This window comes from Trachymyrmex septentrionalis, unplaced genomic scaffold, assembly GCF_001594115.1.
Source record: "Trachymyrmex septentrionalis isolate Tsep2-gDNA-1 unplaced genomic scaffold, Tsep1.0 scaffold62, whole genome shotgun sequence".
In the NCBI taxonomy this organism is placed as follows: Eukaryota; Metazoa; Arthropoda; class Insecta; order Hymenoptera; family Formicidae; genus Trachymyrmex; species Trachymyrmex septentrionalis.
In genome coordinates, this window is record NW_017305800.1 from 2823112 (window position 1) to 2841409 (window position 18298).

General features: G+C 26.7%; 2 protein-coding genes across 2 annotated transcripts in view; both read right to left on the minus strand.

The window, feature by feature from the left end:
- LOC108752725 (adenylate cyclase type 10-like) overlaps nucleotides 1–1519 on the minus strand; it is a 14978-nt gene extending 13459 nt beyond the window's left edge. The window contains exons 1-3 of the mRNA XM_018493759.1: nucleotides 1424–1519; nucleotides 1154–1289; nucleotides 910–1047 (exon numbers count right to left, since the gene is read on the minus strand). Of these exons, the coding sequence (XP_018349261.1) occupies nucleotides 910–1047; nucleotides 1154–1289; nucleotides 1424–1519 (370 nt within the window). The remainder of the gene's footprint in view (nucleotides 1–909; nucleotides 1048–1153; nucleotides 1290–1423) is intronic.
- A 7259-nt stretch (nucleotides 1520–8778) lies between these two features.
- On the minus strand, nucleotides 8779–15159 carry LOC108752837 (protein hunchback-like). Its single transcript, XM_018493969.1, has 4 exons — nucleotides 15050–15159; nucleotides 11130–11330; nucleotides 10425–10663; nucleotides 8779–10006 (listed from the first exon to the last, which is right to left on the minus strand). The coding sequence occupies exons 2-4, from the start codon at nucleotides 11319–11321 to the stop codon at nucleotides 8779–8781; spliced, it is 1659 nt and encodes a 552-aa protein (XP_018349471.1). The 5' UTR covers nucleotides 11322–11330; nucleotides 15050–15159.
- Nucleotides 15160–18298: the final 3139 nt, after the last annotated feature.

Here is an 18298-nt window from a genome sequence, read left to right on the forward strand (position 1 = left end):
ACTCACACACACACACACACATACACACACACATTCATAAAAGCGTATGTATAACTCAGAGTTGAGAACCAAAAATTGTATTACCTTTTAATTTACTTGACAAAATTGTATTTTTTTTTTTTTCTCTCAAAATGTATCACTCAAGTTTGTTTTTTTTTATTATTATATCATTATTAAATTAACTTCTCAGTAGTCTTTATTCAAATAAAAACTCTCCTCGTATTTTTAAGTTCTCCCGCGATTGCACTTCGCCCTCTCTCCGGTCACTTGGATTAAGTTCCATGATCGAAAGTCAGGGCCGTAAATGGCCGTAAATGGCGCAGCTGGCGTTAAAATGCGCCCTCTCGGCGCACTGACCCAGTTTGGACCCTTTAAAAGTACGTCCGACTCGTGTGTCCGTTTAGCGGAGCACGAGCAGAGGTTCCATTTCGTCCTCCGTTCGACCCTCGGCTCGTTAGGAGCCTCAGAACGAAGCGAAGCGCCTCTCGATTTGCGTCGGTCCTTCCCCACGGCTCCCTTACGGTCCGGAGCCTGGACACGACCAAATCGGTCTAACAATTCGGTTCCTTGTTACGTTCACCCCCTCAATTCCGCATGCGCGCGGAGCTTGAACGTAACATAATAAATTCTTACATTTTGTGCTTGTGATTTAATTGTTCCTCTAAATTATTATAGATTATATTAAAATATAATCAATAATCACACAAATATGATATGGTATATTTTAGCAAATTAAACTGAATGTTTATTTTGTACATAATTGTAATGTTTCTTATATTTATTACAAATTAAAAAAAAATAATTGTGCAAAATAATATGTTTATTTGGAAAGAAACATTTATTATAAAAAAATATTTTTGAACTATTTCTTTATTCATGTATTTTATTTTGAACGATATTTTCTCTTACCAGAAAATTTTAGTATATCTCCTTCGTTGCAGTATACTTCACGAACCACGATATCAATGTAATCATTTAACGTTTTAGTTAAAGCCAAACATCCTCCGTTTTTATCGTGAATAAAATTGTTTAATAATTTCGATAAACCTGTTATATTAATCACGGGTTACTATATTAATTTAAAAAAATATTTTTATTTACTCTAATATAAACGAATTTACAACTTATGCGTACGTAAAACGATGATGTTAACCTGAAATGTTTAAAAACATTAAAACAGCTCGGAAGCTTCGTAAACTTTTCTCTGACAAGTTTTCATATATTATCTCATCGGGAACGAAAGTCGCCATACGATGAATCTGCTCGTTTACATTACGCAAATGCAAGGCCTAAAAAATTAAATTAGAATTGAAATATGTAAAGTGAGTAAAGTTAATAAATTAAAAACAAGCTAGTTTATATTAATAAAAAGGGATAAAAGCATTGTGTAAAGAAGTCAGATTATTTAACTGTCAGATCTAACCTGTTTTACTGTCAAACTCTTTTTCTTAAAAACAGGACCAAATAAATCCGGCGTCCAAGCTGTGACAATACTTTCGTCTATCGTATTATGTGCCATAGCTTTAAAATCAATTTTCTGTTGATCAATTTATATAATTTTATTTTATTTATTTTTTTCTTGCACAGATATACATATATTCTACTGTTGCGCATTTCAGCTTTTGTTTAAGATAAGTGGTGCAAGCAAATTGCAAACTAAATTTTAAACTATTTCAACCTTTTTATTAGAAAATATCGAAGATGTGTATGTACACAATGTATACACACAAATATAAATTAAGAATATAAACTTATTTGTTTTTATAATGTTTCATAATTTATGCAAAAATTTGTTGATTTTTACCCAGTTTGATTATTTAAATTATTATGTTAAATAATTCTAATATTGATAATCGGACAATTTTCGGCGAATTTTTGTTGTTAAGAAGGTCAAAATATTTATTAATACTTAAACAGAATATTTATTAGTATTTAATCCGATTTTAATATTTTGTATTGAAAAAAATTTGAAATAAATTTTATTGTCCTAACATTACTATGTAGACAGAATTATTTGTAAATTAATTAAAAGATTTATAAAAAAAAAAGAATTTGTTAATTTAGAACACACTGTATTGATTTTGCAAGTATTTAATTGCATAAGTTGGGAAAAGATAATTTGAAAAATAGATAGACATATAAAATATAATTTTTTACACATCTTTTATACATGTAAAACAAAATTTTACATTAATTTATTATATTAAATATAAAATTAATACAAATAATTTAGTATTATAATATATTAAAATATAATATGTTAAATATATTTTTATACATATTTTGTTATATATTCACGCTTAATTAATAATGTCTTTTATCTATAATGATAAACCTAACAATAAAAAATAATAAATTAGAAACATTACTATTTATTATGATACAGACATATTTGGTACACACATATTTGGTAAAATCCTCAGATATCATCAATCTCCTAAAATGGTAGATCAATGTTATAGATTGATATATTTTCAAAGTTATCAGTTTACTATGATAATTTGCCAATTGTAACTGTAACAAATAGTAATTAATCTTTGTAACAATAGTAATTATTACAAAGAGTTATACCTTAATCATTAATTTCTCTATAAAAGTAAATTATCAAATATAGGAACATATACCATGGTTTTTAAAATGACATGTATATATAAATATTATCAGTCTTGATTTAAGTTGTTTCAAAGAATAAATATAACCAACACAATTTCATTTCAAAGTTAAAGTCATTCTTTCGAAGCTGTCAAATTAATATTTGTAATTTTTTTTAACAGAAACACATTTTTTGCCTTTTTTTAATATTATATAACTGTACTATTTAAAATATATAAAATTGTATAAATAAGTACATAATTTATATAATTTACAAAAGTATAAATGTGTCTGCCAACGTTTTTATTTTTCAAACTCAGGAAAGTTTCTAAAAGATGTTTTACTTAAAAAATAAAATCTAATCTGTATAACTTTGTATAATCAAATAATACACGCTTCTTCTATATTTATTCAAAATTATCTTTTACATTTTTCTGACAGCAAATTCAATTGAACGCACTCAATGCGCATCGATGCATATTAAAGCCATCGTATACAAATATTGACGATAAAGGTATGTGTTTAATATAAATATATAGAAACGTTTTAAGTCGGGAAAGTAATATAATTTGAAATTTTTACATTTTACTTTCACACTCAAATTAAATCAATATACAATTTTTAGTATGCACAGTACGCACTATAAGGTAAAATCGCCAATTATGAGATACCTTCTTTTAAAGGCTTGTAATTTATTTAATTTGTAACCTGAATTTCTACCTTTATGTTAAATTAACTTTTATGTTAAATTAACAAAAGTTAGCAGTTAATAATAATTATACTTTGTTGTATGTGAAACTTTTATCAAAAATGCCGATTATTTAAAAAAAGGATTCCTAATATGAGATACAAGGGTTTTCTTGTATGAGGCGACATAACAGAAAACTAAGAAAAAAATAAAAATAAGCTTTTTATATACTCTTTTATTATATTATGTGCAAGTAAGAACAAAAAGAATTTAAATGTTATACACAATAATTATACAATTTTTCGATGTGCGTGTATATCAGTATGTATGTATGTGTGTGAGTAATCTTAACAATAGAATCGTCATTTTTAACGTTCCATTTAATAATATGCTTTGAGGTATTAAATTGTTTAGATGCTCTCATGTTAGCTAGGAATACCCTAAGTATCTCATATTGTGACTTCCAAGCCTTGCGGTTTCACGATCACCAAATCAAATCTTTACACAAATCACTGTATCATGTGTTTTTCTATGAATACGATCTTACTCGATCACTGCATACAGACTTTATTAGCAATATTTATTTTTATATTATATATGAAACAAAATTTGAAGTCTAATCACAATAAAATTTGACAACATTTAAATTTTTTTTATAAATCTTTTTTTTGCAACGACACACATGTGTCTAATAATGAATTTTTTACTAAACAAGTTTCACACTAAGAGTAAAAAGTTCATGATAGAACCGAATATATGCGTTTATTAGTTTAGCAGAAACCTCGCTGTCTTATATTAGGAGTTTATCCCATAATAGGCGACCTTACCTTAATAATGCAAAGTTCTGATTGAATTCACTATAAGACATTAACGTAAGCATGTTTTTATTTAATCCATCCATAAAATTTTATAGATTATTTATTTAAATATGACTGATGTAAATGTGCTTCAAAGAAACTTTTATGATCTTGTGACAGTTTTTCCAGCATTTCTGTTGAGAATACAATTCCAAACACAAGGCAGTCGATGTTGTACATGATAGTCCCCAAGGATTGTTAAAAAGTCACACAGCAATTTGAGTCTAAACAGGAAACATTAAAAATAATTTATTACACAAGTATATCCATATCTTACATTCGTTTTTGTTAAAAAAACAAAATTATTTTTAGTATTTTATCTCGAACAATTAACAGAAATATATTCTATTGTATTATATTTTTATGATAAAATTAGTTTTAGTCAGTAACAATTATCATGTGTTCGAGATATACATAATATTTTACTAGGACAACGTACATTTTTGTATCATTGACATCATACGTAGATAAAATATTTTTGTTCTTGTCCAAACAAAAATTAAAATAATTTTTTTGCCTTATATATATATTTAAATGCTAAAAATATACACACAATTTCTGTGTCTTTTAAGATATGACTAGAGCATTTATGTAATAAATTATACGTAAGACTTTTATGACATCAATAATACATAAAATTGAAATTATCAAAGTATCACACAAAACATGGAGGAAACATATTGTACAAAACAGAAACAAATACACGTGCATTATTATGTTCAGGTTTATAAATAAAAGTTAATCACAAGGATATTAATTTAAATTTTAGGAAAACATTTACAAGAAAAAATTTTGTAATACGTATTAAATTCCTTTTTTTATTGAAAAGTTTCAACAAAACTCAAAACATATATGAACATAATAAAAAAATGACAAAAATGTCTTAAATGACAAAAATGTAATTTGTAAATAATTATTTTTGCATATGTAAAGCATACTGAGATTAAAAAATCTCATAACTACAAGCAGTGTTAAATTTAAATCGAAATACATAAAAGTGTTATAATAACTAATATAATCCTTTATATATATATATATATATATATATATATATATATACACATATATATATATGTATATATACACCGAAGATTATAATATACAATTTTGACATCAAATTTCTAGATCTTGTATACAAATTTTAACAAGTAATGTTTCATTAGTAAATAAAAATATAATTACATCTGCAAATCTTTGATTATATCTATAAAATAGAATTCTTTGGACTAAAGGAACTTAATCTTTAAATTCTGAAATTGATATAAAGTGTATGCAGTATATATCTCATTTTTAAATAGAATGCAGTAACAAATAAATGATTTATTAAGTAAATTTGAATTTCGCCGTAATAACGTATTTTTGATTCGTTTTCTGAATCCAATCCACTGATTATTAAAAATGGGGAAAATATTTAATTTAAAAATAGCATTATTTCTGATTATTATTAATACTTCGGTATATACGTATATGTATAAAGGAAGAAAAATGCGTCAAAATTTTCTCGTATACGACTACAATTTGTTTAAATGTCAGTTATTATATCGAAGATTTAATATTTAAATAATAATTACTTATGTCATCGAGATAGTTCTCTATTATGAGAACTATAACTTTATGTACACATATAACTGCTTAAACACTTTTAACTGTATTTTATATCAATACGACATTAAATAATATTGTACCAGGGATATAATCGGTTATTATTAATGTCGTAGATATATATAATGAACCACTGTGCTAAGCAAAAGAACTAAATTTGATCTTGGAAATAACTCATAAAGAATTTGTATTGGTATACCTTCAGTAAATAAATGGACAATGTGAATTCTAGCTAATAAAATATTGTAGAAACTCAGAAAATATTTGTTATAACGCTCGAACATTCGGTCTAATTTATTTGTAAAACTTTACGAAAAAAAGTTCAATTTATTATATATTTGTCTTGACTCTGATTTGATAAATTTTGCAATTTTGGCAGTTCGATTCTATTATTTGTTCACTCAAAGTTAGCTCGTGACATGTGAAAGCAATTAACAGTTTAATATTTTGTAAAAGTTTTCCAGCAAAATATTATTTTAATTCTTTTTTACGTATTTGCTAGCATATGCAGCTGTCTATTAGATTATTCTATGCCTGCAAATTAAAAAAAGAATTAATGCATTGCATGCCATGAACTCTTCTTATCATTGTATATCTATTTTTGCATACGATATTGATTGCAAATCAATATATAGAATTTGCATTCAATATCAATAATATTATGTTGCACGTGACGTATAAAACAATTATTTATATTAGCGTCTAATCTAATCCAATCTGTCTAATTATAGACCAATTTTCCGTCAGGAAGATCAGATTCATCGGCACGTTTAAAGCAGTTATATGTTTGATATACACCGTCTTTATAAAAGTTTTTGAGCGTTTCTTAACAAACAGAATATTCATCCACATTCCTGATCGTGTGTATCCTGATGTATTGCATGATTTTAAAATATGACGCAATGTACTAAACGCATTGTAATTTTGATAAAGATAGAATCTGATCGCTACTTGAGTTTATTCGATCTATATAAATTTAAAATTGCACATTAGCTGTCCATTAGCTACCAAAGAATTGTATAAGTACAATACTTTAAAATTTATCACAAAATATACATGCATTTGATTATAATCTATACACTCTCACATATAGATACATATTTACATATAGATATTTATTAGACTCAATTCTTTAAATTTTATTGCTTTGTATAATAATTTTTATAAAGAAGCATTAATCTCTTGATGATAATATATAATTATTGTAATAATATTTTTATGCCAAGTCTAAACAGTCTAAAAGGCAAAAATAATAAAATAGTTGATACATAAGAAAAGTATTATATAAGAGAGAATAGCTACGTACTTGAATAAAATACTGAATAATATAAAATATTGTACTTAAACTATATATTTATTTTGCTATTAAATCTTTACATGCAGAGTAATTCGCATAATATCGATAAGTTCAACAGAAAAGAATAAAAGTAATTATTTAAATAAATTGCACTACATAGATGTATGTATCTTATCCTGAATCGTTGAATTATCAAAAGAAATATAAAAATATAATATTAGAAGTCCAAAAATTTCTTCTGTTTTTCTATTCAGAAAAAAGTCGAAGCATTTTAAAATAATTTACATATTTGCTCTTTATTTTAATAATCGATATTATTGCGAAAAAAGAAAAAGAGATTAGCAATTAGAAAATAATAATAATGTAGAAAGACGAAGAATAGTAAAAAAAAAGTAATGTAATATGTTTGAAATCAAGAGAAATAAACTCATTTCTGTCTAATAATATACTATAGTTTTGTGACTACACTTTTTTTTTTATTACTTGAACGTACAATTACGCATGTTGCGTAAGATACGAAAAGAAATTTTGTGCAAAAAATTTGCATTATATAATATTATGTCCGTATCAGACTATGCTCGTATCAAACTAGATATTGGTATTGAGACTGAGATCGAAATTAACAAATTAGAAGAAAGAAAACTAATATTAAGTTTAGTAAACTTTACTTTGATTAGTCAAATTCAGTCTCAATTTTAATTTCAATCTGTAGTCTGATATGGGTATTAGGAAAGTTACATAATTTCAGAGAAAGCTGATAGAGCTCTACATAATCATTAAAATCAAATTTTAATGAAAACTAATCAATTAACTTTATATGAGTACATCAATTTTTAATGTTTTAAAAATTGTATTAATACAAATTTTTGTGCAAAATTTCTATTAGAAAAATATTATTAAAGAAAAAGAAAACCAGTCCCTTTTTACATCTTTTTCTATTGTTATTATCAGGCTTGAAACCAATCTCATAATTTCTATAAATATTCTATGAGACTTTTTCAAATAAAAATCTATATCCATTATCACAAAAATAGCAATTAAATTTCCAGTAATTATACTGGTTTCAATACCTGTCCGTTCCCAGTGCCAACTCAAAGATCGCCAGTCCAGATAACAACAATTCAAAGATCGCCAGTTCAGATATCAACTCCAGTCAAAGTCATTCTCTAGTCATAGTTAATACGTTAAATAATTTGTTTAATAAAATGAAACAATGAGAACGGAATAAATCCAAACATTAACGGTCAATTGTCGCTTGAAGATAATCCGTTTAACGTGTCCGTTTATGTCGCCTTTTGTTCCAAAATATCGCAACACGTTCAAATAGATGATAATGAACAGAAGAAGATTTCCCGTTTATTACAAAATACCTATAGATATTTACTCAATGATATGGAACATGTCAAACACGTAGCTAACACGACTGATGTCAATAATCATTTTTCTGCTAAGATCTTTCTGCTAAGATAATCCCTCAACATCGATGTTGATCTTCGATTCTCAGCCGGCAACAGATGAAAATATGAGTTTAGATCAATCCACACTTTTGATTAATGACGCCAAAATTAGAGGGCGATATTACATTTACAAAATATTTTTTTAAATATTTTTTAAATAGTTTTAAATAGGAACTAATTTACCGATATGATTTTTACATGTCTCTAATTAATACATTTACATTTCTGACTAGATTAGTTTACTTTTCTTAGGCAATCTATATGGCATGCCATCTTTTTTAGTATTTACTCGTGTTTTGTTTGAATGAGGTGTAAAAAGAATGTAATTTGATCTGCGCACTTCTGATCGCACACTGCACATGTGAAAGGGCTTTTAACTTTGTGAAAACTCATATGTACTGCGTACATGATCTCATTCGCAAAAATAATGCAACAATGATAACAAATAAATGATGTTTTATATATATTTATATTTTGTGTCGTATTTGTTTCCTGGAGATCAGATTGACTTGCCGTTAGAAGTGTTGAAAGAGATGATTCCGTTTGATCTTTATTTTGGATTTGTGTGACGTTGTCGTCTATGTGAAATTTTTTCTCACTTATTGTTATTGTGGGATATTCTAGTTTTACCGCTTTACGCTTACGTTTTGAAAAGTGACTGATGCTGGCCAATTGTGACTGATTTTGTCTTTTTGTCATTGTGGACATACTAAGGTCCAATGGCTGATCCGTAACTGAATTCGGCGAGTCTGAGGTTGTAGAGTTGTAAGTTGATGACTTCGGAATTGATAAAACCGAAGCTGACGGAGTTGAAATCGATGAAATCGGGGAAGTTATTCTTAAATTTGTTGGTATATCCTCGATGGTTTCTGTCAATTCTTTTTTTCCTTCTACAAACGCCTTTCGTCTGGGTCCGCGTTTATTACCGTAAACATCGATAGTGGCGAATGGATTCGGCGTACCGTCTGGATTCAATACCAAGCCTGGTTGATGCTTACTATCTTTTAGGTGTTTTTTCATTGCATTGCAGAATTTAGTCTTGTATGAGCAGTTGCCGCAATTGTACTGATAGACTTCCGAGTGCGTTTTCATGTGACTAGTTAGCATTGATTTACTCACACATGCATATGAACATTCTGAGCATATGTATGCTTTAAAATCATCATGAGCACTAAACCAATGGAATGTCATATGATGCTTGAGCGTGGTGGCGAATGGGCACGAGTTGCAGACGAAGCCGGAACATTCTTCCTGTGTGAAATGCTGACGTAAATGCAACCAAAGCGCCAATTTCGTCTTTGCTACAAAGTCACATTTGCTGCATGGTTTTGGCTTAGAAATTTTATTTTTCTTCTTTCCTTTGACTAATTCATTCTTCCCTTTGACTAATTCATTACCGGAATCCTCGAAGTCTTCAATGTCATCATCAACGTATCCGTTTAAATCGTCATTTTCCACATATGAATTTTTCGTGAACATGGAATGAGTGATTATATGCTCGATATACTGCATTCTGAAAATATTACATTTAAACAATAATAGTCTATTTTATTGAGGTTGATAGCGAATGCAATTAGAGAGGTCATTACATTTAATTTTAACCAGAACAACAGATATTTTTCAATTTCATAAAATAGATTTTTAAAAACGCACGTGAGTGCCAAAGTATTGTCATACTCATGGAATATTGAATATTCTAATTTATATTTGTACAAATAACATGGAAGATATACATTTTGTATACATCTTCCATTTATTTTTCCAATATTATTTATTTATTTACTCTCTAAAATTTTCTCTTTTTTCAACCGACTAATCTTCTAATGCGATTTACATATAGCTGTATGTAGTTCACAACTATAGAAACAAATTATAAACAAATTAATATTAGACACTTAACATTAGACTATTAACATTACACCCAACTATACCTGGAATTCGCAACGTAGGAACATAATCTACACTTTCTAGGTAACTGTGCATCACTGAATGACTGATTATTGTTCGTGGTACTCTCGGTTAGACTAGATATAGATGATAAGCTATTATTCCTCGAAGACGATAGAGTACCCGTTCTCATATCGGACGTGCTTGGAATCGAATGGGCGAACGAGAAATTGGAATTGTTATTATTGGAATTGTTATTAGTTTCATCCGCCAGTTGTACACCCTTTAGAAAAAATAAAAATAATTCTTAGAAAGTCTTGTTTACAAAAAATAAATATATTAAAAATTTAGAACTGAATGATTTAATTACCTACATAATATATAAAGAACTTCATATTTTGAGAAATTCTTCTAAATCATTAAGAGACAATGAATGAAAACTTGATCTTATATTCTAAATGTAATTTGCAGATCAACATTTAAAATTTTCTTGTATCTATTTCATTAACGACATATATTCGGCGTGATAAAAAATAAGAAACGTAATAGGTGCAAGCAAAAAAAAATATTTCACGTTTGAACTTCGAAGATTCGATTGATACAACATCGATATACGACTTCCATCGCCGACATTTTGTCGAATATAAAAGGGGACGGGTCCAGAGAGAATGAATAAAGTACATGATGCGTATTGAGAGGAAAGGAAGAAAGAAGTAGGGAGATGAAGCTCAATTGGAGAGGGGTTGGACACGATTACTCACCATTCTATCACCCCAAGCAGACGTGGTGGGCTGGAGAAAGAGACATAGTTGCTCTTCGATAATGTCGGTCTGTTGTTGATGATGTTGTTGTTTTTGTTGTTTTTGTTGCTCCTGATGTTGCTTTTGTTGTAGCTTCGGCGTCTGTCTCAGGATTTCTAAATTTGTTTCGCATCTTTTCATTTTGCCAATCTTTGAAACGTGGAAAAAGAACAAAAATAAGATTAGAAAGGATTAGGATCACCACATGCATTGGAGATATAACAAATGAAATATACCTAACGGAACGTGAAAAATTGTAACGGAAAAGATCGATTAAAATTTTAATTTTTTTATATTTATTGTTTAATAAAATAATATTATTAAATCAATAAATTAATGAACGAAATAAAAAAATCTTAAATCTCTTTTTTTTTAATCCAAGATTATTCGGATATTTTGTCAGTCTTTTTCTCAAAAGACGTAAGTAAAGCTTAAGCTTTATATAATTTATTGATCAACACTGCAAATAGTAATAAATAATTTGGTAATAATAACACATAGAGTATATAAAAGCGTGATCGACATAACTATTAAATATAAAACTATTTATTATAATAAAAGATGAAAAAAGTATACTTTATTAAATTAGTACTAAATTAGTATTACAATGTTTTTTTATTAGTTAAATTTAGTCGCCATTATTGTCAATAACTGCCTGGTATTTTGAAAGCTTTCTATTAATAATGAGTTAATATTATTAAGATAAAAATCTCTATTTGAACTAAATCTGTCGAATCTATTTCTACTTTGGTTTCTCAGAATTTTCCGTTTTTCTAATATTTGTCGACAAAAATTATACCATTCTCACTTTTTGTTAGATAAACTATGCACGCATAACCACGATAAATAAAAACGATTTTTAAATTTTTAAGATTATTCAGAGTACGTATAATGAACAAAATGACTGTAAGGATGATTTTTTGATCATTCTGATTCATAGTTGTCGTATTATAGAAATTACAAAGGACTACAGGATTACAGAATAGATCATAAGATAACGAATAATAATGGTTATTATTATAACAATGTAACGGCATTACAACAAAATTTTTAGAATTTAGATTGCATTTACAGAAACAATAAATCACTAATTGCAAGCGCAATTATGAATAATATTTTAATTTATGCATGTTGGAAGCACGTTATTTCTCATTACAATGTAAATTATTTCTCATTACAATGTAATTTTTCATAAATCTTGGTAAAATATTGCAAATTTAAAAATACGAGTAATTTTGATTTAATTAATTGTAGCGAACTGTATCGAATGAAATAGAAAAGGCTTAAGATAAATGTTCCAATGGTTGGACGTTAAGCGTAAGTTGTCAACAAACAATATAATTCATGATATTTTTTAAGAAGATTTTTTTATTATACCTATTGTGTCCATTTGTAATGATTAAAATGAATAATAAATATTATTTTTCAATGTGGTCGGATATACTTGAATGACCATGTCCGGCCATTATAGGCCATTATTAGAACATTTACTTTAGCTGTCGTCGCATTCTAAAGAGAGTTTAAAAAATAACATTTACCTACCATAATTCTATGGTAAAAATCTTACTCTACAGGTATAATTTTCGACAGTTTTTTGTAAATTTTCATCACTTACGCAGATTTCATCACTTGCTTTCCAAGACCTTTTTTTAGATAATATTGAAGTATGTAACGAATAAAAACAATTTAATTTTTGAAGTCTCAAATAATCATAATCAAATGTGACTTTATTATTAAAAAATAATTGTTCATAAAAAATTACTACTTTATTACTTTATATACCGAACAATATGTAATTAATAGTACATAATTTTTAACTTATAAATAATTAAATCTAAAATCCCAAAAAAAATTCTAAATAAGAAGATATAAAAATAACAATAAAACATTAATATAATATTAACATATGAAACAAAAGTTTGGAAAATATTAAATTAAATGTTTTTAAATTTAAAAAAAATTGTATTTTTGTTTGATTTATTCAAAATTTACACATTGTATTAATTTTATTCGATTTATCTTTCTCCAATTGTGAAAATATAAATCTAAATGTAAATTATAGTTTAAACATAAATTGTTAATACTTTAAAAAGTTATAAAAAAATAGCAGCGAACTTTGGAATAATGCCTCTTTATTTCATATTTTCATTGATATAAATTTTTTACAAATTATTTTCGCTTTCTCTTTTACGAGAATTTCTTAAGCAAAATAAAAAACGATTTATGTGTTTCCCTTCCGATGAGAAACGATTCACACTTTATTTTAGGGTTGCATTATTTAACTAGAGCAGAAAATCTAAAGGATTTTACTTTTAAAAACGGCATCCTACTGATTTTACATTTAACCTAGGTCCGGCACACATACTTGTGACTGTGATCATAAATTAAACTTGACATTCTCTTTGAAATTGTTTCCCTTTCTACGCGAAAAAAATTAGAACTGCTACACTTTTTCTTAAGGAAAGTGTGCAAAAACTGAGCGATTTTATATGGATAACGGCAACACAATTGAACACAAAAGTAACGTTTTAATGTGAAAAAAAAGCGTAATTATATATTTTGGAAGGTTTTTTTCATTAGAATTTGAATTCTATAATGCCATAGTAAGGAATGTGAGCACATGCAAAATAGGAATAAGATTCATTTTTTTATATTGATTTTTGCAGAGTATTGTTTTTTAATTAATATTTATCATAATTATTGCTCAAATGTAAATATAAGTTATATAATAACAATTTTCACAATTCTTACAACAATGACCCAGATTGTATAAAAAAGTTTATATTTTAATTCTATAATAAAAAATATCTCATTTATTTGATAAATATTATTTGTTAAAAAATGCGTTTTTAATTGTGTAGAAAACAAAAAGAAGAAGTACTCTCTTCTTTGAGAGTACATTTTCTTGGAGAGCAAGTGCAATTGCTTCGAATTTAAGACCAATAACTTAAGGCCAATACGCAAGTGAATATTTTTCTCGATACATTTAACAATAACCGTTTTCCTGCTTTGAAATTCCGAAATCCGAACAAATAGCATTATTCTCTAAAGGTCAAAACGACGTTGGTATTTCGAAATTCCGAGCGAGACGTATGTCAAGATCATAATAATAAATAGAAAACGGCAAAGCAACGATGAATATAACACTCGAAATTTCAATCGACAAACAATACAGAATAGAATAGAGATAACGTGACAGAGCGCGGTGAAGAAAAATTGCTGATAAGTCAAATATTAAAATGTATTGTAATGTGACTGAAAAATGGTTAAATTAATGATAATAAATAAAATGTACCTCAGTGCAATCAAATAATCTTATTAATATAAAAATAAAAAAGAAAACAGCTTCATAAGTTGCTAAAAAATTCTAAAAAAATAAGTTATATTTATTTTTTACAATAGCTTGGTATATTAATTTGAGAAGAAGATAAAAGGATACAAACAGTACGTTGTATCTTTTGAATATCAATCTGTAGATATAAATAAGATCAATATATTATAATAACACATTTTTTCTGAATAATAAAAATTTTTTATATATTTTTTGCATAAAAAATATCTACCGCGCTATAAAGAAATTTATCACACTATTATTCATTCTTGTGTAAGTAAAAAAATAAAATAAATAAGTAAAAAATAAGAAATAAGAGAAAAAAGAGACTTATATCGTGACCAAGTTTTCTCTCAAATGCTAATTAAATAGAAACTAATTTCTGATTAACTGTGAAGGAATTTTAACTCTACTTTTTCTCTCTATGAAAAAAATTGAATCTATAAAAAATTTAATCTACAAAGAATTTTATCTGTAAAGAATTTAGATTTCTCTCTATAAAGAATTTAATCAAAATAGAATAATATTGCAGTTGTACCTTGTTTTATTGTACGTGTCAAATTCGTCGTTCTGAAGATGCTTTAGAATGCCATTTATTCCTCAGCTCGTCTCCAAATGAAGATTTAATACTGATATATTTCACTATACACTTTTAATAAATATTCTTACTTTTTATAATGCCTTAAAACCATGATAAATCATACTATATAATGTTATCAACATATTCTGAAGACACAAGTTATCGATCCATTTCAAAGATTTTCCTTTACTTAAATGTTACGTTTTTTTTTATTAATTTAACGTCCATAACAAGACGAAATAGTATCTCAATAGATCTGAAATTATAATTTCTTAAAAATTCAAAAAATCGATTGGATAAATGTTAGATTAACTTAGCGACGTAGATTAATAGTTCGCATTAATACGAACATCAAATTATTGCGATCAGAAATTTGACAATCCAAACTGAGAACTTAGACAATCCGAATCAAGTTTGCTTTCCAGAAGCAAAATCTCAGCATATATCAAAATACATGAAAAGACTCGGAAAAGATCTCAACCGAACGGTACCGAATCGAACCGAAACAACACTACTTGTAAGTCCCAGCGTTAGGTTGTCTTGTCCTAAAGTTACCCTCTCTTCCGGATCCATCTGTCCAATAGAAGCAAGACCGTACAATTTAACAAGCAAATCCCCTCCTCCGGTTCCACCCTCGCTTCCTATAATACGTAGAATTTCTTTCAACAAAAGAAATTTCTGTGGCTTAAGGGTTATGAATTCACTGTTATAACGCTAGTTTTTCCCATAAACTATAGAACGGTATTTTACCGTACGATTTTTTGTTTCAAATTAAGAAATTAGAAAGTTTGCCTTATTAATCAAAATTGCAGTTTGGTGGCAAGTAAAATAATTAAATGATAAATATTAACGAATGATTTACTATTTAAAATATTTTTAAATATTATTTAATAAATATAAATTACCTTTTTATTTTAAGAAATACCAAATTATGTTTTAACAAATATTAAAATTGTTATATAAAAGTTATGCGTTTCGCGGGTTTCCTCCGTGTCCAGATTCATTTCTGATGAAGTCGGCTACAAGGGTCACGAAATGGCATTTCAAGAATGAACTGAACATAGAAAGCACCTGTGGAAGCTTCAAGAATATTATTAAAATTATTATGTAATTGCAATTAAGATACATGTTTTTTGTCTAACATTAATTTACTTATAAAATTATATATAATTATATATAATTTTCAATAAAATTTGTACAATTACAATAATGTTTTCATATGAAATTTCAAGTTTTTCAAAAAATCTATTATTAAAATTAAAGCTCTAAATTTTTGAAACACTCTGCAAAGATAAAAAGTGTTTTAGCGGTAGAAATGTAATAATCAAAATTAAATATTTGACTGCATGTAGTGTGCGACATGCTGATTGCATTATTTTGAGTAAGAAAATTTCGAAGACACAAAATCCTTAGATTGCTTACAGCGGACGCATGGCGAATACAGTCAAATGTGACCTCAGACTGATATTATTTTAAAACGTTTGAAAAGTAGTTTTTTTTATTATAATACGTTGTAAATTATTTCAAATATGTAGAAGGTGAAATAAAAACATATTTATCATAGAATCAAATATCCATTTATTAACTTTTTTTATAGTTGAAAAAAGCAAACAATTCTAACTCACGCGTCTCGCAAGATCCTGCGTTCGCCGACGGAAGATTAATTTATAATCAACAGACATATTGAAAATTAAAGCAGTAATTTTGTATCAACAAACAAATTTTATAATTCACTTTCAATTAATTTAAATCAATTTCGAAAGAATATAAAATCCACAGTTTATGTTTCGCGCTATTATTCAAAGATTCTTTTTTTGGCAAACGCAATCTGTTTTCTTTCTAATGTAGACAGCTTGCATCCTTTCCCTAATACTGAAAAGTAGGCAGAAACTACTATTAAAACGTGATATTTTAAAACAGAAGCTTTTTCTAAAATGGGAGTACAATCCACATAAGCAATATGCGCGCGTTGTATAAATAAAATAAATAAAAAAGTAAATTATAAATAAAGAAATTATAAATAAATAAAAAAGTAAGTAATTGACAAATAATGGCATACACGAAATGTAAAACGTATATAAAAAAAAATATCTTTTAGCTAAATAATTTGTTTTCTGTCATTATGCATATAACTTTTTATATTCTCATTTAAATGCAAATTACTATCTTCCAGTAAGCCATAATATGAATTCTAATAAATTCTGATATTAAAATGCGTGAAATTTTTTTTTTCAAAATATCTTTGTTATTTTGAATCATATTTTGTGGAAAAAAAAACTATTCAACAAAGGCCTAAATTTTTATCCTTTTTTTGGTTAAATAGCCAAGAAAAAAGATGACAATTATCAATTGCATTAAATTATTTCTATTAGTTATGTTTTTGCTCAATGCATTATCTGATAAACGCATTTTAAAATAAATTTACATGAATATTCGAACTGGTTGCTTCTTATGGCAGTTTGAATCAAAGAAAATGTTGGCTGCATTTTTTATTCATTCCTTTTTTTATCTGACACACTAAAGGTAAACATCATAATTCTAACTGTCCACTCTTTTTTTTTATAAAAACTAAACAAAAAACGTGTCATATAAAAATCTTTTGTTACAAATACAACGGCGACAGACTGGTGCTTTATAAACTCCATTTTACTTGACATTCATGTACCCGAGAAAAAATGTTATATACATATGGACATATTTTATACATAATTGTATAATTGTAATGTATAATTGTATAATTGTACATAATGTATAATTGTATATAAAATACATTAATTTTTTTATATAATTATATATATAACATTTTTTCCGGGTAGTTTAAAATTATGTTTCATTTCATTTGTACTATTACATTTGTTGCTCCATTATTATCTCAGTTTATCGAAAGTAAACATTTATACAAGAAAAAATTAACTAAAGAAATTGTTTAAAAATACTGAAGAACACTTTTACTGCAATTAATAAAATTTAAAAAAAAGAGTCCGCAAATTTTTTATACGCGATTCGATACATTAATAATTCTCAATTTCTTCAGTACTATTTATATATTTTTAATATTTTGTACTTTTTTTTATAACTTCACACTTTCTATTTATAATTATTAAAGAGCAATGTTATTGCATGTTGAATTACGTATTGATTTTAAAGAAATAAGTTCGATAAAAATAATATTTCACACATTTCAATAAATTTAACTTTCTGAAATAA

Bases quoted from the DNA above. Each gene is read 5' to 3' on its own strand.
- LOC108752837 (XM_018493969.1), bottom strand. From the start codon at position 11,321: ATGAAAAGATGCGAAACAAATTTAGAAATCCTGAGACAGACGCCGAAG. The intron at 10,664-11,129 runs GTCCAACCCCTC...TTTTTTCTAAAG, and splicing joins ATAGAATGGTGAGTAATCGT to GGTGTACAACTGGCGGATGA. The intron at 10,007-10,424 runs GTATAGTTGGGT...TAATATTTTCAG, and splicing joins TCCTACGTTGCGAATTCCAG to AATGCAGTATATCGAGCATA.